Below are 23,106 nucleotides of genomic sequence, written 5' to 3' on the forward strand. Positions count from 1 at the left end.
CTATAATTAATATTAATATCCTATTGATCTTACTCTTTCTAAAAAGTACAACCCTACCCCCAACCCAAAGGGACTTTTAGTTACTAGTCATAGTTTATAGGAATATCAATCTAGCCCAGCCATTGTGGCTCAGTGGATTGAGCGTCATCCCATGGACTTAGAAGTCCCGGTTTCCATTCCCAGTCAGGGCACAAGCCCAGGTTTCGGGCTCAATCCCCAGTAGAAGACGTGCAGGAGTCAGCTGATAGATGCTTTTCTCTCACATGGATGCTTCTCCCTCTCTCTCTCTCTCCCCCTCTTTCTTTAAAAAAAAATCAATAAAAACATATTAAAAAACAATTTTTAAAAATTTACAGAAATATCAATCTAAAATCGGGATAAACACATCTAAAATATGGGAAGTGTATAAAATCATAAGAAAACATCTCACTTAAGATATATCAATAGGAATCATCAAAAAGAAAGTGCTGGCGAGGGTGTGGAGAAAAGGGGACTCTAGCACACAGCAGGTGGAAATGCAGACGGGTGCAGCCACTATGGAAAACAATATGGTGTTTCCTCAAAAATTTAAAAATGGAACTGCCATTTGCCCCAGTGATCCCACTTCTAGGAATATATCCTAAGAAGCCTGAAACATCAATCAGAAAGCATATATGTACCCCTATGTTGATAGCAGCACTATTTACAATTGCTAAGAACTGGAAATAGTCCAGTTATCCATCAATAGATGAGTGGATAAAAAAGTTGTGGTACATGTACACAGTGGAACTCTATGCAACTGTAAGAAAGAGAGATCTCTTATTTTTTGAGACAGCATGGAGGGACCTGGAGAGTATTATGCTAAGTGAAATAAGCCAATCAGAAAAAGACAAATACATGATCTCACTTATTTGTGGAATATAATGAATAAAATAAGCTGATAAACAAAATAGACCCAGAGATATAGAAAGGAGTACAGTTCAGACTGACAAACCTCAGAGGAGGGGGGGGGAGGGATAAGATAAATCAAAGAACGTATATGTATGTATGCGTAACCAACAGATATAGACAACAATGCTGGGGGGGAGGAGCAGAATTGGGAGAAGGGTGTCTGGGGGGGAGTAGAAATATCTGTAACAAAAATAAATTAATAAAAATAAAAAATAATAAATAAAAAGATATTTCACAGGTAAGAGATTTGTAACTAAAAAAACCCAGAACTAAACATTATTGCCATATAAACATGTGGTCCACAATTAAATATTCAGGGTAGGTTTTACATGCCGGTGTACACTGGGGTTTTAAAAGGGATACATCTCTTAATTCCTCTCCTTTTACTAAGACCTTTCCCACATTCCCTACTCAGGGTAACTGCACATCTGAAGGTAAAAAGAATAATAAAAAAGATGACTTTCATATATGAATATGACTAGTCAAGCTGAGAAGAATCAGAAAAAAAATCAAGAAACAGAAGAGGCTGCCACCATTGAATTTATTCCTACAGAATTAGAAGACCCCTCCTAACCAGACATGTTATACACAGCACAGTACTTTTATTCACACAAACACGGTCAGTCTCTCCACTGAGTACCTACAAAGCACCAGGTACCTCTGAGCCAAACAGTTAAAGAAAAAATGATACCCAGAGCTCTCAACCTATCCAATTAAAAGGAAAGAAAAAGAGTGACTTCTAACTCTCCATATCAGCTAAGAATCAGTAATGTATTCTCTCTGTCTGTGAGTTCATACAAACCACTACAATACTCTCAGTACCCCAGACTCTAATCTTATACTGTGGAAACAAAACTCCCCTCATCTCCACCTAGGATACAAAGACAGCCTTGGTGGGATTTCCTATTTACACAGGAAGCCCATATGCCTTTGAAAGTCCTTTTAAAATCTAGTACAAAAATCAAACTCTTCTCTCCTTTTTGCTATCTCTCATCACTGCTTCATTTCTGTCTCCTTTCGGTGTATCTATCTCCTATAGATCAACAAGTCACAAAACAACAGAATTTTAGATTAGAAAGACTTTTAAATTCATCTCATATTATATTATAAAAATAAACATGCTAAACATAGGGATCAAAGGGTGTCCCAAATGCCACAGCTACTTTAGTAGAAAAACTGGTACCGTATTTTAAAGTCAATGGAGTCCAATGAAAGTGTCTCAAGATCAGCAAGAGATGTTGCTAAAGGTGTAGACCACTGAACCTATAGTCAAAGAGAGTCCTACCCACCCATCTAGCCCCTACCCTTCAATTAAGGGACAAGTTAGCCAATATATGAGATTTAAACAGGAAGTCCACAACAGGAACTCTCAAACCTAACAGGACACATTAACCAGGGATTCCCCAACCAGTAGAACAATATCTACTGGAAGCTATTTAAGCCTTACCTGACAGGTCTCCAAGCCAGCTGCAGCAGCCACATCCCTCTCTGTGGCATTAACGTCTTGCCTGTTTCTTGAAATTCCCAACTGGGAAAGAAATATAGCGAGCAGGCACTCCCAACCCAGTTATGGCTCTACAGTTCAACTGTTAGTAACCTCCCCTGGGACAATAACATCCGTATCCATATACATGCATACACAGAGCAGCCCCTATCTAGGATAAGCTCAACATTACAGGGTAGTAAAAAGGTCCTCTTCACAAAACCTCAGAGATCCCTGATCTTAACTATATATTTTTATTTTGTTTTTTCCTTTTTTAATGTAGAAAGCAATCCCCAATTAGAAAACCTGGAAAGGTTTGAGTGATTCTGCTGAATATACCTGAAAAACAAAGTAGTTATAAAAAATGGAAAAATGCAATTTAAACATAATATTTACAAATATTTTAACTGGTTTTAAGAATGTTTTAGCACCTCAAAATACAGTGACTCTAGTTCTGATGCAGTTAAACTTTCAAAAGGAATATTTCTGTTCCTCATATGACTATTCATCTATATTCCCTTGAACATTTGCATTTCCAGTTCATCAGAGATGTTTACTGAATAATTAATATTCACTGTACTTAAGAGAAACCCACCAATTAAAAATTACTTCCCAAGACAGAAATGAAGCTTAGTTAAATGAATAAACATCCACTAGGTACCATCGATATGCCTAAATTTGTACAAGAAATGAAAAGATCCCTTCTTCTTAAAGAATTTGTAATATTCTCAGGAAATCTAGACTGATATTTAAAACAATTAGAAGAACATTTTAATGCTAAACTACCTCTATTGCTATTAAGCGTAAAAATAATTCAGAGATATCAGTTGAAACTGAAATATCAAAATAAACTCATGACAGAATTACTTGACAGTCTCACAAAATCCAGTAAACTTTTGAAAAATAATTATAAGGAAAAAACGTTTAAAGTTACATCCTATGAAACATAATAATTAAGAATTACGTAACTATTTTTATAATTTTATTTTCAGTAATTACACCATTTAGTGAAACATAAAACAATCTAAAATAAAGCTGATGAACTGTTTATGCCTTTAGTGATTTTAATGTAGAACCTAAGATACACAGTAAAATTTTAAATATAAACTTAGATATTCACCATCTGCAAGACTGTTAGCCTAGTTTCCTAATGATATGTACACTCCCTAGCTGGATGTCAGAGTTACTTAGTAATACAGAGAGAGAGGCAGATCTATGGATTTAATTTTGTCCACACTAGTGTTCCAGTCATTATAACTTACAACAGTTCATGATTTTGGACCTATACAGTTTGTTAATTTTAGCAATATTTTTCCAGTTTGCCCTCTCTCGTTTTACAAATAGTTCAGTTACATGGACACACACATATACAAGCAACTAACCTAAAAAAACAACAACAAAAAACAAAAAACAAAACTGAAAGGACTATCATGCAGAAAAGATTTTAATTTATTCCATTCAATACAAAGGGAAAGAACTAGGACTAGTGGAAAAGACAAGAGAGTCTAGTTCAGATAAGATACAATTTTCTTTTTTATTCAAACTACATTGGGCTGCCTTGGTTAGCCAATGAATGCCTTATTGCTTCTGTAAGAGACAAAGCTGAAGTTAGATAATCTGTCAGGAATGCCACCTCTAAACTGGCACAAGGTTGAACTATGTAAACCCCAAAAGTTACACCTTGATCAAAGACCAATACCAAATTATCACATAAGTCAACTTACTATGCAACTGAATTGAATTAGGCCTCCATTTTATTCATCTATGATATGAAATGCCATACAGCTAATGAATCACAAAACATTATTTTTTAGCATCGAACTATAAAAGTAAAAGAAATTTCCTAACCCAAACCTTTCAACAGTTTCTCAACAAATAACTTTATTTTAGTGTATCATATATATATAAAAAGTTTAATACTTTAATATTTTTTCTATTTTAATATTATTAATATTTAATATTAATACTTTAATTATAATGAATCAATATAAATTTCCCCTTTTCCCCACACCTTGACTAAGCCAAAAAATACATTAAAGAATACTAGCCAATTATACCCATCAATTTGGTACCCTCAGGAATATATAAGAAATGACTAAATGTTCAAAATCTGGATCTAAAAGCATAATAAATAAACACAATTATTTAATAACAGTAAGTTAGTATAAATGATTTTCCCTATATCAATCTGAGATTTGCCATAATAATTTACAATAAAGTATATCAAATGGTCCAAATATTTGCACCATCCTTATCTTGAAAGAATGAATGTTTGAAAATACTGAAAGTCACTTACAGCTCTCTCATTTATTAATGATGGCATTTTCAAGTCCAAGAACTCCCTTCTAGCCCTCCCAAGTGTCCACACACAATTAAGTGGAACAAGAAGTACTCAATTCCTGAGTCAGAACTGCACATTAATCCACCAGCTGAGCCCTGGCCAATTTGGCTCAGTGGTCAAAGCATCAGCCCTGGATCAAAGGGTCTTGGATTCTATTCCTGTTCAAAGGCATGTATCTTGGTTTCTGATTCTGTACAGGGCCCCCAGTTGGGGTCATGCACGAGGCAACCAATAGATGTGTCTCTTTCACATTGATGTTTCTCTCTGTCTCTCTGTCTCCCTCTGTATCTTTCACATCAATGTTTCTTTCCGTCTTTATCTCTGTCTCTAACTCTCGCTCTCCCTTCCTTCCCAACTCTATCTAAATATCAATGGAAAAATATCCTTGGGTGGGGAATGAATGAATGAATGAATGAATGAATGAAAGAAAGAAAGAAACAAACAAACTACCAGATGATATATCATAACACCATCCAGAACTGTATGCTCCTATTACTACCTCTCTTACACTTTCAAACAGACTGTGGCTAATATTGAGATAATAATTAGACCACATCAAGATTTAGTTTATTAAGTCTACTACCAAATCAAAACACTCTTAAGAAAAATTCTCATTAAGAAATATGTTCAGGCCCTGGCCGGTTTGGCTCAGGGGTTAGAGTGTCAGCCCTCGGACTAAAGGGTCACATGTTCGAGTTCCAGTCAAAGGCATGCACCTAGGTTGTAGGTTCGATCCCTGGCCCTGGTAGAGGTCATGTGGAAAGCAACCAATTGATGTGTCTCTCTCATGTCGATGTTTCTCGCCTCCCCCCCACCCCCCTTCCCTTCCACTCTATCTAAAATTCAATGGAAAAAATATCCTCGGGTAAGGATTAACAAAAAAAGAAAATGTTCAGCAACTGGTTCTCATAATAAAATTATTTTTCATGGCACAAAAATTAAAGCATAAACTATCATTTCATATACTTAGTATAGTCATATTTTCATTCCTAAAGATCTATTCAAAAACTGTTTGCCAAAAGCAAAAACTATTAGAAAAGTGTATTTTACACTCATGCATTACTTGAAAAGTATTCTTACTATAACATGCTCTGGAAAGAAATTAAAATAAATTTTGCTAAGGCTATATTAAACCAGTGATTCTGAACTTTTGAAGGCTGTGAACCTCAGCCTTCAAGCTGTGACCAGAGAAAAGTGCCCAAGTTAAGTGCCATAACCCATACTCATATAACTACCTTCACAGAAGATACTTGAAATTTTGCTATTGTTCTTAGGTTAAATGTGCATAAAACAAGTAAACCTATAAATCCTTGATTTCTTAAACTAAAATAGAATAAAATGGTTGTTTATACAATTTAATGGAAACAACATAGGTTGCATATTTTTAATACTTGTAAATACCTTTTAAACCTAATTAGCTATAAATAAATTCAAATAACTTGTGTATAAAGTATTACTCATTGCATTAAAACTTTTAAAAAAATACAAATCACATTTTAAAAGGGATCAAAATAAGTTTTAAAAAGAAGACTTGATTCACTCAGGATCTACTGTGTGTCCCAGAATTATGCTTCTGTTCTTACAATGAGAGGAAATTCAAAATCTTAATATCTCCTCAACTTTGCATTTTGGTCAAGAGATGTATTTAAGTATATATTTTTTCATATGTAATGAAAATGACATTACTCTAATTTACTTTAAGTGTCAAAAGGTTTCTTTTTTTTTTTTTTTACTTATAAAAACAGTAATTGATATATTTTCAAGGGTAATAATCTGGAATAGAAATTGAAAAAAATAAAATGAAACTTTATAACTAAAAATTATCAATAGCTTATACCTATAGTAGATAAGAAGCATAAATTAAGATAACAATAAATTAAATCATCACCAAAGTAAACTTTATGACTTTTTTTATTCTACAACCTTGAAGTGGAAATTTTATAACCTTTCCTAGGTCTTTGAAAAAACAGCATTTGTGGGTAAGAAGTAATGGAAGACACTGAAAGGGTAAATACTTTTCTGAAAGTAAATCAGATTTAATTTTTCCTTTGTGCATCTCCAGAGAATGTTAAGCCATTAACTAAGAGGACAAAATAAGAAGAAATAATAAATGCAAAATCATTCATCATTCCTGTATTTTTGGAAAATATTTTAGCTTGGTTGATTATCATTTTAATGAAGAAAAATTTTTAAATAACATATATAAAAATTTTAGGAACATATTTAGTATGATATACTGACCTATTTCCAATGGTTCCAGATAGTAATTACTCTCACCAATAGGAAGTAAAAGGACCATTTTAACATTAGAACTATGTAGAAGAGAAAGTAGTTTCTCATTTAATTTAATTTTTAAATTAATTCCATCTCAAATTTAGCTTATAATACCCAATGGCAGCCAATGAAACACCTACCTACACACAAGTTAATACCTACTGAAAAGTTTAAATGCCACAGTATTAATGGATTTCTTAAGTAAACATTTTCAAGATGTAAAATTCCCTTTGACATTTTTTAACTCCTCCAACATTCATAAAGCCCTTTATTTTTTTAAATGGCAAGCTTGAACACGTCTGATCAAAGATGTGAACAAAATATTTATTTTTGAAACAAGGGAAGATGTGTTGTTATGCCAAAATAAATTGGTACTTAATTACAAAAGCCACAGTTTTCTAACTGGTATACAGATACCCTTATTATGGTTGTTTTATAAACACTGCTCAGAAGTCTGGACAAAGTCTAAGAAATTTTAGATGTACAGCTGACATGGAGATTATGCTCATGTACACAATGCGAACACCTCAATGGGAGAAAAATCATAGTAGCATATTACTTACAAGTAAAACTTTTAGGCTACCAGAGATATTCAATTCTGATACTGCTCTCTAGGGAAGAAGGGAAAATGTTTACAAATTTAACTAAACCCGAAAAGAGCCAAAGTAGAAAAGGTAAGACAAGTGCGGGGAAGAGAGCTGAAAGGATGGGGGACATGAGTGGAGAGGAAGAGAGAGAGAGAAAGGTAGGGGAAGGAAACACTGATAAAACTCTTGACAACACAAAGTTATTTAGTCTTTGATACTTTACATGCTAAACCAGATGCTCTGTTTCATAAAGTTACCATTACCTTCTCTCATTCTTCCCCAAAAGGTCCTTGATTCCATATCAGTATCAAAACCAATGATTTCTCTTACTATAGATTAAGCCCTGGAGGCGGTACTAGGTTCCAAGCTGATCTAGATAGATATTTTGGCTTCAGTTAGTGTGCATATATTTCATTTTGTTTCTGTTTTTTTGAAACAGTCAAGACCAAGTGATGATTGTCCAGCACAGGTTCTAGAAACATAATTTGTGTGGGGAGCTCAAACATTTTACAGACACAAAATAATCAGCTCAGCACTTAAGATAAATTCAATATAATTTCACAAACCTTACTTTGCTGATTAAGGTACACAGCAACAGAGATGGGTGATGTTATATCTAAGAAAATTTTCATATTTTTACATTATAATAAATATTTATGTCACAAACTGGAAGAAAAAATTTGAATGAATTTTTAAGATAAAAGAGAGAACTTCAAAAAAATAAAAAAGTGTTCTCAACGGGTCACTTTGAACCAGGACCTCTGGGGTATAAGTACATTTGTTCAAATTATTCCATCATTAAGGGTAAACTTGGAAGGAAATGATTGAGAAACACTGTTTTGCCTACTTCGATGACCCTTAATACTTTCTTTCCTACTATTTCTTTCCCACTATTGTTTGTAATACTTTACCCAATTAAAAATTACTCTTATAGACTTGGCTGGGTGGCTCAGTTGGTTGAAGCACAATCCCATACACCAAAAGGTTGCAGGTTCAATTCCCAGTCAGGGCATATACCCAAGTTGCAGGCATGTACAGGAGGCAACCAACAGATATTTTTGTCTCACATCAATATTTTTTTTATCTGTCTCTCTCAAATAAATTTGTTTAAAAACATATTTTTTGAGTAAGGATTTTTTTTTAAATTACTATTACAGATTTATTGTCAAACATCTGAAAGGTAATAAATACATCTAAACTTACATTTTGAAGGATGCAGAATAAGTTATTCTTTAGAAATTTAGTACAAAAGGACTTTCAAGCATACATCCACACATCAATATTTTATTTCTTATGCTCTTACAGAAGTTTTGAGTGAAATAGCATTGACTTTTTTTTTTTAAAAGGGAAATTAATTAAAGTCCAGATAATTTTTCCTAAATAACCATTTTCTTCTTTAAATTTATTTCTGTGCTTTTAATCTCCCTTATATATACTTTTTGTTCATATTTAAATTTTGCTTTCAGGTTTTCAATTCTGGAACCAAAATCTAGAACATAAAATTCATAGTGTGTTCAATGTGAATCATTCAAGTATACAATTTCAGTTCTGATACACTAACAGAAAATGGTGCTTACAGATTTGGTATCTGGAACTCACTGGAAATAGTTACTCAACTTACCTGGTGCTAATCCAGCAGCAGCAGGACTTCCCATGGATGGGTGAGAGAACACTTGAGAGAAGGCAGACATATTTGACTGGGACACGTTACTCAGCCTGGAGGTTGATCCTCCTTTAGGAATAAACTCGCTTGCAGTAGGATTTGGTGTCTATTTAAAAATCAAATATAGTAAGTTAACACACTTTAAGCCCAAAAAAGACATTGAATCTACTAGGCATTATTCCACAGTGTTTTATTTACTGGGTAAAATAGTTTACTGAAAAAATTTATAGTGTTTTTTAGTTTCCATATTTTGGGATAGTATAAATAAATTTCTTGAGAAAATTTTTAAATCAAATTTGAATGTTAATCATTTTATTTGCAGGGTTTATTTCCAGAAACATGTAAAATTTGCCTTTATTGTCAAATATGCATCATTATCAAACTATCTTAACACATTTTAGAGAACTGGGAGGTTGAGACTACCTCAAAACTGAGCAACAGTTTCAAATTTAATATCTTTAATCACTTCTACCAATATAAAGGTCAAAACTGCCTTTATTCCAAAATCAATCACTTCCTTTTTTGTAAGCACTTAAGACATTTTCTCAATAATATGGTGCCATGTATTTAAGTAACAGAGTAAAGACAAGAAAAACACTTATAAACAAGGCAAACATGGGAAAAAACAAGATAGAAGAAAAACACAGTAGAGGCCCCAATACCCACAGTTTCATATGTACTTTATGTTGTATTAAAAATATTTTACCTTAAGATTACATTAAAAATTTCTTCACCTTGGTAGTATGTCACATTTTATATATTCAAGTGGCATAGTACTTTTGGCTTTAAGAGCTATTAGTACAGCCCTGGCCAGATGGCTCAGTTAGTTGGACCATCGTCCTGTACACCAAAAGGTTGCAGTTCTGATTCTGGATCAGGGTGCATACCAGAGGCATCCAATCCGTGTTTCTCTCTCACATTAGTGTTTCTCTCTCTCTTTCAAAACCAATGAAAATATATCCTTGGGTGAGGATTTTTTAAAAAGAACTACTAGAACATCTGAGATTGTATTTCAAATTCCTAAATGGCCTATATTTTTCTCCATGTGAAACAAACAAATATCCTAAATATTTTTCTGAAATGGTGATAATTTTAAATTCTACATGTGTAAGTGTAATAAAGACCCAATGACCAATTAACATGAATGATACCATTTGAATTCAACTTCCAATAGGGTCAACCAAGGAAATAATTCAGTATGTTCATTCTTCAGCCCACATTTTATGTATACATATAAACTAAGTTAAAAGCACCAAATCATGACACAAAGAATTTAATCATTCAGAAGTATTTTAGAACTAATCATTAGAACTAAGAAGGCAGAAAAATCAGAAAATGGACTGATTACTGTACAACCCAAGAAAACTTCCCTATTTGATATGATTGACACTTTAAACTGTCAAGTTAGACTTCAAAATATTAAATTTGAAAGATAAGTTAACAGGTTAACCTAATTTTAAACTCTAAAACAATATTTTACCAGTTGCATGCCAGGAAAAATTAAACACAGAGTGACAAAATATAGAATGTTAATCCGAGCTTAATTAAAATATACTATATATATGAACCTCTTTTACTACCGCATCTAAGACATGAAATTCAGGGGGGGGATCCGGCCTGTACCAAAATATATTTCTGGTCAAGGGCAATCCCCAGCCCTGGTTGGGGTCATGCAGGAGGCAAGCGATCAATGTGTCTTTCTCGGATTGATGTCTCTGTCTCTGTCTCCCTCCCTCCCTCGTTCTCCCTCCCACTCTGTCTGAAAATCAACGGAAAAATATCCTTGGGTGAGAATTTAAAAAGAAGTATGGTCAACCTGGCTGATTTTGCTCAGTGGTTAGAGCCTCAGCTCAGTTGTTGTTCATCTCCAGCCCTGGTCGGGTCGTGCGGGAGGCAACCAGTTGGTTGATGTGTCTCTCTCACATCAATGTCTCTGTCTCTGTCTCTGTCTCTGTCTCTGTCTCTCTCTCTCCCCTCCCTCCCTCCCTCCCACTCTATCTGAAGATAAACAGAAAAATATCCTCAGGTGAAGATAAAAAACAAAAATAAAAACGAAGTATGGTCAATTCCTTAATTTTTGTAGTAGAAAATAAGCCAACGCATTTTACTAATGTGTTAATCCATAGTTATAGGGAACAAATGGCTACTCACAGGATCACTTTGGAGCTAAATCAGTGTGGACCAGTTAATTCTAAACCTATTTTAGAAGATGGAGTCAAGATAAAAGCGATCAGGCACCTTGGTGAAAGAGTTCAAAATATCTATGAAATGTGGGTACTTAGGATTACAAGATTACTAAGAAACAACAAATTTAGACAAAGAAAATTATATATGCATACAAAACTTTTCAGTAGCATGTTCCTAAGAAATAGGTATTACCCAGTTTCTATTTCACGTATATCCTACATTTACTGTGAATAACAGTCCACCTGATTTCAAAGCAGAGTTTCTCCTAATTAAACATATTTAAATTAATTTGAAAGTCTACTTTTAAGGGAGCCTATAAATGAGAAATAGGAGATGAAAATCTACTCTACCTTTGCCAAACAAATCACCATATAATGTCATTCTAACACAGCAAAAAAAATCTCTAAATTTGTTATAATAAAAGTTATTAAAAATAAAACTGAAAATTTACACACTAAATTGCAACTTCTAGAGATCCAACAATAGCAAATGCAATAAACTTGCCCAAAGGTAATTTTAATTAAGAAGGGAAAAAAAGAACCTAGAATCCTCCCTCCTTTGTTTAAGTCCTGCTTTAAGATGACAAGGCATTTCTTGAGTGGTGGTTTGAAAATGTGTTTTATTCAACTGAGTATTTGAGTAAAAGGATTTACTCAAATAAATTATATAAGATTTAAATACAACACAAAAAAACAAAATCTAGGAATAAGAGAGTAAGAGCTACTATTACTAACATAATATAAATTCTTATAGCCACATTGAGAACTATCAGAAATATTTAATGTAATAATAATTATAATGAATTGTTTTTAATAAAATTAGTGAAAACAATAAAAATACAAACTCTTAAAACTGCTTCAATATTACTGTTTTAAAATATAAAAAAGTGTTTTATAAAGTAAAATAGCATGTGCACACAACATTTAACACGTTAAGAATTTTTTAAAAGGCAAAACTGGTAGCTAAAACTAATCACATTAAAATGAAGTATCTATTCATCAGAAAATAAACAATTTCTCTTAGCTATAGGAAGTGAAGGTTTTATCTAGAAAGAAGACTCAAACTTGGGATATATAAATTATTAGTCTAGCATCTACAAAACTAAAGAGAATTAAATAAGTTGGAAAAGGAAAAATGAAAAAGAAAATCAGTTTTATTTTCTGTTCTATGACTTAGAAGATAATGCCTTCACAACTACCTAAGTATGTTCCTAAATTTGTATTTTTAATACACACATATTTCTACTATAATTTTTATTTCTATTTTAATTTCTATGCATATTTTAAACCCTAATTTTATTTATATAAGTGCATATTTATATAAACAGCTATAAATGCATATTTGAAAAAGAATCAATGTTTATTCAAGCTAAATAACAGACATTCACTTTGTGAGAATTTACCAATGAAAATTGAGCTTTAGGTTCTCATATACTTAAATTAATGCTGCATCTTTCATGCCAAAAGCAACCAAATACTTTTTATATGTCCAAATTGACATCATCCCCCAAACATCTGAATGGCACCTACCTGTCCTCTCTAGACAGAAATATACTAAACCAATAGTCCTGACCTTCAGCTTTAAAAGCACTCTTATAATTTTATCATTACACTTCATATAAAATAATGTTTCAATCCACACATCCTACCTAACCAAAATGATATGGTATTTCCTATCTACAAATGATCAATAAAGGTTTGTTTTTTTTTTTTAAACAAATGAAGACATTTTCTGATGAGGTTTCTAACAAAGGTTTATAACACAAATTTATGATTTTCTACTATCATTTGATTCCATGGAAACTGTTACTTTTAAAGCAACAGTATTTAATACTCTGCTGGATTCCACTACAAACAGAATACTTAAGTTTACAATAAATTATCCCATAAATTAAAAAACTAGTTTAATTAGAGCAACAAAATTTAAAGTGCAGCCATTAAATTTTTTTTTAATTAGATAGAAAGGACAGCAAGAGGTTTATACTAATCGAAAACAGAACACAAAGTATTATATAATATATTATAAATACATCAAAAAGGTATATAAGAAAAAGATTTGTCTTAAGGTAATATGATAAATAATGAGAAACCACTATATTCCTGAGAATTGGTCAGGTTTATTTTTATTCACATAGTAAATGTATAAAACCATAAAATACCTTCCATGGTATAGCTCCTTATAATGAGCTCTACTTGCTTTACCTGTCTTAATGACTTCAGTGGTTATTAGTAATCTTTCTACTTTCTGAATGAAACATGACCTGGTGACTTATTCTTTCAGCTTTATTTAGATATAATTAACGTATAATAAACTGCACATACTTAAACATAGATAACTCTTGACATAGGTAGGCAATCATGAAACTATTACCCAAATCAAGAAAATGAGTATCTCTATTATGCCCAAAAAGTTTCCACAAGCCTCTTTTAAATCCCTCCCTCTCGTTTCTCTCTTCTCCACTACTTTGGTCACCATGCAACCGCTAATAAATTTGGCTTTCCGTCAGTAAAGACTAATGTGCATTTTCTACCATTTAATACAAATGAATCTTACATACATATGTACATGCTGATTTTTTAACTATATGACACATTAAAGAAGAATTTGATAAACTGGACTTCGTGAAAATATAAGACCCTTATATTCTTTTACTTGGCATCATTAATATTCATCCATGTCATTGCCTCTATCAGTATTTCATTGGCTTTTTGTTCTTTTTTTGTTAATCCTTACTCAAGAATATTTTTTCCATTGATTTGGGGGGAGGAGAAACATCCATGTGAGAGAGACACATGGATTGGTTGCCTCCCACAAGTGCCTCAACTGGGGCCAGGGATCAAATTTGCAAACCAGGTTATGTGCCCCTGACTGGGAATCGAACCCTCGACCCTTTGGTGAGTGGGCCAACGCTATAACCACTGCTTGGATCCAGCACTGCTTGCTAAAAACATCATTTGGTCTCCACTGAATAGCCTTTACTACTTCAATGAAAATAAGCTATATATTAGTAGGTTAATTTCTGGGTTCTCTAATCTATCCCATTGATACCAACCAATCTTCATGTCAATAATACTTTATCTTGATTATTGCAGCTGTACAGTATAAGTCTTAAAGTCAGGTTGTGTAAGTCTTGCATCTTTTTCTTTTTCAATTTAGTTCGGTTTGTAGGTTCTCAGCATTTTCATATGAATATTAGACTAAGCGTGTCAATTCCTATTAAACAGCTTATTGAATTTTAATTGAGATTACACTAAATCAATAGATAAATTTGGGGAGGACTGCATCTTATAATTCAGTCTTCAGATCCATAAATGTGATATACATCTCCAATTACTTAGGTCTTTAATTCCTCTTATAAACCCTGGATGGTTTTGTTCAGTGGTAAGAGCATCAGCCCTCAGATCGAAGGGTCATAGGTTCAGTTCCTGGTCAAGGGCATGTACCTGGGTTGCAGTTTCGATCCCCAGTCCTGGTTGGGGCTGTGCGAAAGGCAACTGATCTATGTGTCTCTCTCACATTGATATCTCTCTCTCTCTCTTTCTCTCCCCCTTCCCCCCACTCTTCCATATCTTAAAAAACAAAAAAATCAATGGAAAAATATCCTCAGGTGAGGATTAACAAATAACAATATTAATAATACTTTTCACAAATATTTTAAATTTTTCAATGTATAGGACTTCAGACCTTTTTATCAGATTGATATCTATTTTATATTTCTGATATAAGTTGTATAATTTAAAAAATTTTGCTACTATACATGTATCAGTTTCCTGTAGCTGCTATAACAAATTACCACAAACTTGATGGCTTAAAACAACAGAAATTTATTCTTTCTCAGTTTTTGGAGGCCCAAAGTCCAAAATCAGGGTGCTGGCACTCTTTCCAGAAGGGCTGGAGCAGAAACACTCTATGCTTCTCTCCTAGCTTCGGGTTACTGCCAGCATTCTTTGACATCCACATCACTTCAGTTTCTACCCCTAACCTCAACATCACCTCCTCTGAGTGTATCATCCTCTGCCTCAATCTTACAAGGACACTTGTCATTGAATTCAGGACTCACTTGAATAATTCAGGGTGATCGCACCTCAAGATCTTTAACTTATCACACCTGCAGAGATTCTTTCTAAATGAAGTAAAACTCACAAGATCCAGAAATTAGGACATGAATCTATCTTTTAGGGGCCACCATTCAGCACAATATAATAGAGAAATAAAATTGAGCTGGGTGTGTTGATTCTGCACCATGCAACTTTACAGAACTCATTTATCCTAATAGTTTTTCTTGTAGATTCCATCTTATTAACTATAGGTGTTTATATTTTAACTACAGATGATCATGTCTCTGTAAAAAAGACATTTTTCCTTATTTCTTTCCTGTCTTATACTTCTACTGGCCTTATTATACTAAAACATCCACTAAAAACAGAAGTAATGAAAACAGACATTCGTGCCTTACTTCTGATCTTAAAAGAAACGCATTTAGTTTTTCACCATTAAGTATATTTGCTGGAGTTTTTGCATAGATGCTCCTTTTTTCAGGTGATGGATGTTTCCTTGTATTTCTAGTTTACTGAGAGATTTCATCAGAAATAGATATTGAGCCCTGGCCGGTTTTGCTCAGCGGTTAGAACGTTGGCCTGCGGTCCAGAGAGACCCGGGGGTTCAGTTCCCGCTAAGGGCACGTACCTCGGTTGCAGTTTGTCTCTGGCCCTGGTTGGGTCGTGCAGAAGGCAGCCACTCAATGTGACCCTTTCACATCAATGTTTCTCTCCCTCTCTCTCTTCCTCTCCCTCCCTCCCTCCTACTCTATCTGAACAAAAGATGGAAAAATGTCCTCGGGTGAGGATTTAAAAAAAAAAAAAGAAAGAAATAGATATTGAATTTTGTCAAATGTTTTCTTTACCCTATTTATTGAGATGATCATATGGTTTTAGTATTATGATTAATTACATTGATGGGTTTTGAAATATTAAAGAAACTTTACATTACTGGAACAAGTTCCAATACTTTGTAGTGTATTATCCTTTATATATAACATTAGGATTCAACCTGCTACAATTTGTTAAGAATCTGTACACCTATATACATAAAAGATTGTTTTTCTTTAAGATGTTTTACTGATTTTTAGAGAGGAAGGAAGAGGAAGAGAGAGAAATATCGATGGGGCAGCAAAACATCACTCATCGGCTGCCTCCTGCATGCTCTCTACCAAGGATTGAGCTCGCAACCCAGGCATGTGCCCTGACCAAGAATCAAGCCTGGGAACCTTTCAGTGCACGGACAACACCCAACCAACTGAGCCACACCAGCCAGGGCTTCTTTCTGTACAGTCTTCATCTGATAATGCTCACATCATGGAATGAGTTGGGAAGTATTCCTACCTTTTCAATTTTTTGAAAAAGTTTAAAAAGAATTCATACTATTTTTTCCTTAAATATGTGGTAGAATTCACCAGTGAAGCCATCTGGGCCTTTTTTGTGGGAAGGTTTTTAACTACACAATCAATTTGATTAAAATATTTAGCGTTAGTACTTCTTGAGCAAACCTGGGTAGTCTGTGTCTTTCAGATTTGTCCGTTTCATCCCTTGTCAAATGTATTGCCATAAACTAATTCATAGTATTTCCTTAGTGTCCTTACAGTATCTGTACCTAATGATGTCACCTATTTCATTCCTGATAATGGTAATTTATGTATTTTATCTTTGTTTCTTAATCATTCTGGCTAGCTATTTATCAATTTTATGGATCTTTTCAAAGAATCAACTTTTGGTTTTATTCCTTTTTTCCCATTGTTTTTGTTTTCTATTGATTTCTGCTCTGACCTCAAGTATTTCTTTCCTTATGCTTTCTTTGGGTTTAATTTGTTTTTCTTTTCCTAGTTTCTTCAGGTAGAAGCTGAGAGCACTGATTTGGGAACATCAGTTCTTTTCTAACATAGGCATTTAGTGGTTTAAACAATTCCTCTGATTACTGCATTAGTGGCATTCTATAACTTTTGACGTTTTCATTTTCATTCAGTTCAAAATACTTTCTAATTTCCCTATTTCTTCTCTGACACATGAGTAATTTAGAACTATGTTATTGAGTCTCTAAATACTTGAAGATTTTCCAAAGAGCCTTCTGTTATTGATTTCTAATTTAGTTTCATTGTAGTCAGAGAACATATTTGTATGGCTTGAATCCCTTTAAATTTATTGAGTTTGTTCCACGACCCATAATTGGTCTGTCTTGGTCAATGCCCCATGTGCACTTGAAAAGAACATGCATTCAGCTGTGTAGAGAAATGTTCTAGAAATATAAACTGGTAGAGTTGTTCAAGTCTTCCATTTCCTTACTGATTTTCTGTCTCTTTCTTCTATTAATGAAAGAGGAGTACTGAAATCCCTATCATTGTTTCTCTGTTTCTCCTTGCAATTCTATTAGTCTTTAAATCATATATTTTAACTGTTATTAGGCACATAAACATTTAAAAGTAATATATCCATGTTCCCTTTATCTTTATCAAATGATATTCTTTGTCTGTGGTAATATTCCCTGCTCTGAAATCTACTTTGTCTAATATGAATATAGCTACCCCAGCTTTTTTTTGACTAGTGCATGGTATAACTATTAATCTATTTTCATCTTTATGCTTAAAGTGGTTTTCTTGTCAGCTTCAGATAGTTGGACCTTGTTAATTTAATTTATATCCAATCTGAAAATCTCCTTTTTCTTGGGACATTAATACTACTTACATTTAATATGATTATTATAACAGTTGGGTTTAAATCTATCTGCCATCTTGCTATTTGTTTCATCTGTTCTTTGTTCCCCTTTTCCTTTGTGTCTTTTTTGAAATCAACTGATACTTTTATTTTATCCCCTCTCTCTTATAAGCTGTAACTTTCTGTTGTATTACTGTAGTAGCTGCCTTAGGTTTTATAGTACATGTACTTAATACATCACCAACTATCTTAGTCTGCTGGGGCCATAACAAAATACCACACACACAGTGGCTTAAACAACAGAAACTGAAGGTGAGAGTCCAAGATCAAGGTGCTAGTAGTGTTGGTTTCTTCTGAGGCCTCTCTCCTTGGCTTGCAGACAGCCATTTTCCTGCTGTGTCCTCAAAGCAACAGGTCTTTTTCCAGTGCATGTGTATTCCTGGTATTTGTTGTCTTCTAAGGATACCAATCATATGGGATTAGTGCCCCATTCTTAAGGCCACATTGAACCTTAATTACCTTTTTAAAGGCCTCATTTCCAAATAGAAACGAGTACATTCTAGCAATAAAATGTAGTACAGTAAATACATAAACCAGTAAGAGTTGTTTATTATTATGATCATGTATTATATACTGTACATAATTGTACATGCTACACTTTCATGACTGACAGCACAGGTTTGTTTACTTCAGCAATGCCACAAACATGCACGTAATTTTATCCCCTCTCTCTTATGAGCTTTATGTACATTATGACATAACTAAGTAATAGAAATTATTTTAATTTTTTTCTTTTTAATCCTCACCTAAGGATTCTTTTTCCATTGATTTTTTTTTTTTTTTTTAGGTAGAGTGGTAGGGAGAGAAGGAGAGAGGAGGAAAAGAAGAGAGGCAGAGAGATCAATGTGAGAGAGACACATCGATTGGTTGCCTACCTCACGACCCGAACCAGCGCCAGGAATCTAACCTGCAACCCAGGTACATGCTCTGGATTGAAAATCAAACCCATGACCCTTTGGTCCGTGGGCCAATGCTCTAACTGCTGAGCCAAACTGACCAGGGCAGGTGACTAAAATTTTTCAGCCGAATTATAATCTTATGGGAATACCGTCACATTAATGGCTAGTGCTTAATCATATAAATTTGGGAGAGACAGAATTCAGTCCATAATACCCACTATCATAGTCTTAAACTACTGCAGATATAGTATAACAAGCTCACAATATAATACTTGCATATCTCCCCTCCCAGACTTTGTGCTACTGTCATCATATATTTTATTTCTACATATGTTATAAACCCTACAATACACTTACTATTTTTGTTTTGAAGAGACAATTATCTTTCAAAGAGACTTAAATAATAATAAGGAGTTTCTTATATAGTTACACACCATTCTGGTCAACAAACAACTGCTTATATGATGGTATTCCCATAAGATTATAATTGGGCTGAAAAATTCCTATCACCTAGTTATGTTATAACCATGTTATGTTGTAGCGCAACACACTGCTTATGTACGTGTTTGTGGTAATGCTGGAGTCAACAAACCTACTGTGCTGTCATTCATATAAAAGTGTAGCATGTTTAATTATGTAGAGAATTTAATACATGATAATAAACAACTCTTACTATTTTATGTATTTACTATACTACATTTTTTGCCCAGAGTGTACTCCTTTCTACCTATAAAAAAGTGCGCTGTAAAACAGTTTGCTGTGTTACACCAGCAGCAGTCTCTTACATCTAATGTTTACCATGTCTGTTGACTACAAAATTTTCTCTTGTACTTGACTTAATCTCCTACTGTATTGCACAGCAACACGCTGTACAGATTTGTAGCCTAGGAGCAACAGGCTACACCATATAGCCTACATGTGTGGTAGCTATACCATCTAGGTTTCTGTAAGTACACTCAATGATGTTCATACAACTACAAAATCATCTAACAATTTGTCAGAACATATTCCCATCGTTAAGCAGTGCATGACTATTTACTCATGTAGTTACTATTTCTGATACTCTTCATTTCTTCATATAGATCCACATTTCCATAAGATATTGTTTTCTTTCTGCCTGAAGCACTTCAACATCTACTGAAGTATACTTCTGCTAATGGTGAATACTTCCAACTCTTGTATACATATCCAAACCAGTATTTGTTTTTAAAAAGAATTTTTAAATTTTTTATTTTGAAATAATTTAAGACTCAAAATAAGTGGTACCCTTCACCATCTTTCCCCAAAGATTAACATCTCACATAACCGCAGTATATTTTCAAAACCATATAATTAACATTGGTGCAGTAAAAGTTTAACTAAACTACACTTCTTATCCAAATTTCACCAGACTTTACCTGCACTCATTTGATTTCATTCTTGTAAGATTGTTTTCCCCAAGAACAGAATTCTAAGTTGACATGTTTTTACTCCCGGTATTTTAAAGTTATTGCTCCTTGGTCTTCTGGTTTGCACCGCTTCCAACAAGTAATATACTGCCATTTGTATCTTTGTTCCTCAAAAATGAGCATTTTTCCTCTTGCTCATCCACCATGATTTTTTTGTGCTTATATATATTTTTTTTTTATCCTCACCCGAGGATACTTTTCCATTTTTTGTACAGATAGAGTGGGAGGGAGAGAGAGGAAGGGAGAGAGAGAGGAACATCGACGTGAAGGGACACATCGAGTGGCTGCCACCCGCACGACCAACCAGGGCCGGGGACAAACTGCAACCGAAGTACGTGCCCTTAGCGGGAACCGAACCCGGGTCTCTCCGGACCACAGGCCGACGATCTAACCGCTGAGCCAAACCGGCCAGGGCTGTGCTTATATTTTTTGGCTTCTTGGATTTGTTAGTGTACAGTTTTCATTCAATTTGAAAAATGTTTTCCCATTATTTCTTAAGATAATTTTTCTGCACACCCACACCTCCCCTACCCTGGTTCAGGGACACCAAATACAAGTGTGTTAGAATGCTTCAAGTTCTGCCCTGGCCGGTTTTGCTCAGTAGTTAGAGCGTCAGCCCGCAGTCCAGAGAGACCCAGGTTCGGTTCCCGCTAAGGGCACGTACCTTAGTTGCAGTTTGTCCTCGGCCCTGGCTGGGTCGTGCAGGTGGCAACCATTCGATGTGTCCCTTTCATGTTGATGTTTCTCTCTCTTTCTCTCTCTCCCACTCTACCTGAACAAAAAATGAAAAAATGTCCTCAGGTAAAGATAAAAATAAATAAATAAATAAATAATGCTTCAAGTTATCCCACAGCTCACTTTCTGCTTTTAATTCCATCCAATATATTTTTCATTTCAGATACTGTAGTTTTAAATTTTAGAAGTTTGACTTGGCTTTTAAATATCTTTCATGTCTGTACTGACATGTTTAATCTTTCCTATAGTTACCTGAGCATATGGAAAACCGTTACAATAACTGCTTTGATGTTCTTATATATGATTGGTGTGACATTTCTAGGTCAATTTTGATTGATGACATTTTCTTCTCTTCATGACTACTATTTTCCTACTTCTTTGAATATTTGCTAATTTTTTATTAGATGCCAAATATTGTTATTTTTAGCTTGTTGGATGTTGAATTTTCTTTATTTCTATAAATATTCTTCAGCTTTGTTCTCCATTGTAGTCAAACTGCTTGAAAATTACTCTGATCCTTTCAGGTATTGCTTTTAAGCTTTATTAGAGAGGACTAGTGCAGCATTTATATTAAGCTAAGTTGGCCCCAATATTGAGGCAAAATAATTCCCATAATCTACTTGATGCTTCATGAGTTATGATTCCCATGTTAGCTGGTGAGAATAGGAACTACTCTTGGCATTGTATAAGCTCTGAGAATTATTTCCTATGACCTTTTCATAAAGTTGTTCTTCTAGCTCAAGTACCCTGGTCACTCATATCTTCCAATCAGTACTTAAACACAGACTCAAGGGAAACATGTCCAAAGTTCTCTCTGAGTAACTGCTCTCCCCTCTCCAGTACCTATAATCTCCCTTGTGACCTATAATCACCATGGCTTCTGTGAACTTCCAGTTTGATATCTTCAACTAGAGAGGCTCCACCTGAGTTCCTTCTTTAGATAACAGGCCTGGAAACTCCCTGTAGGGAGGAAGCTAGAGTAATCATAGAGCTCACCTCATTTGTTTCCCACCTGTCAGGGATCAGTATCTGCCACTGCCTAATATCTGATGTCTTGAAAACTGTTTTTTCATATATTCTGTTCAGTTTGTTTACTATTTCTGGAGAGAAGACAAGTCCAATCCCTGTTCTACCATCCTGGCCATAAGACAAATGTAATGGTGATGTTTTCAAAACATAAGGTATTCCTGATTTGATCTTGTTATCAATTTACAAAAATTAGCCAACTCCTAGTTTTGGTTAGATCAGACACCAGTAAAAAGTAAAGAGTTACTTTGCAATTATCATTTCAAACAATTTGAATCAATTACTTTCCTATAAAGCTCTTTCTTCTTTTCAAGTCTTGTTTTACTTTCTATATCATCTTTCCAGAACAGATAAATTATGTTGCAACTAACTATCCTTTTGACAATGCAGATATCTTTACAACATCAAGTCACGGAGTCTATTCTACATCCTAAATATTTCTCAAATTCAACTATTTCTATTTATTTCACTGTCATTGCCATAGTCTAGTCCATCATCTCTACTCAGATTAACTGCAACATCACCTCAAAAGACCAACTTAACTCGTCTTGCTCAACTCCAATCCATCTTTCACTTTTCATCCAGAAGAAAAGAGAGTAAGAAAGAAAACTAGAAAAAGAGAGGAAGAAGAGAAGGAAAAAGAGGAAAGGAAAGGGGAAAAAAGGAAGAGAAGAAAAGTTTTATTTATGACATTACTTCTGAAATCCAATTTGACTGACTAGGTCAAGTCTCCACTGTCCTTGACTGAATTAAGCCAATAAAAAGAATA

At 34.1% G+C, this 23,106-nt stretch overlaps 1 protein-coding gene across 8 annotated transcripts in view; it reads right to left on the minus strand.

The window, feature by feature from the left end:
* The window catches only part of PAN3 (poly(A) specific ribonuclease subunit PAN3), a 153,689-nt gene that overhangs the window by 71,545 nt on the left and 59,038 nt on the right, over nt 1–23,106 (minus strand). For all 8 annotated transcript variants that reach the window (XR_004958279.1, XR_004958280.1, XM_036251003.1 and 5 more), the window contains one exon: nt 9,237–9,384. Coding sequence is in view for 6 of the 8 variants with exons in the window: in XM_036251003.1 (XP_036106896.1) it covers nt 9,237–9,384 (148 nt within the window). In the remaining 2 variants the exon portion in view is untranslated. The remainder of the gene's footprint in view (nt 1–9,236; nt 9,385–23,106) is intronic.

The sequence above is a fragment of the Molossus molossus genome, unplaced genomic scaffold, assembly GCF_014108415.1.
Source record: "Molossus molossus isolate mMolMol1 unplaced genomic scaffold, mMolMol1.p scaffold_m16_p_10, whole genome shotgun sequence".
NCBI lineage: Eukaryota > Metazoa > Chordata > Mammalia > Chiroptera > Molossidae > Molossus > Molossus molossus.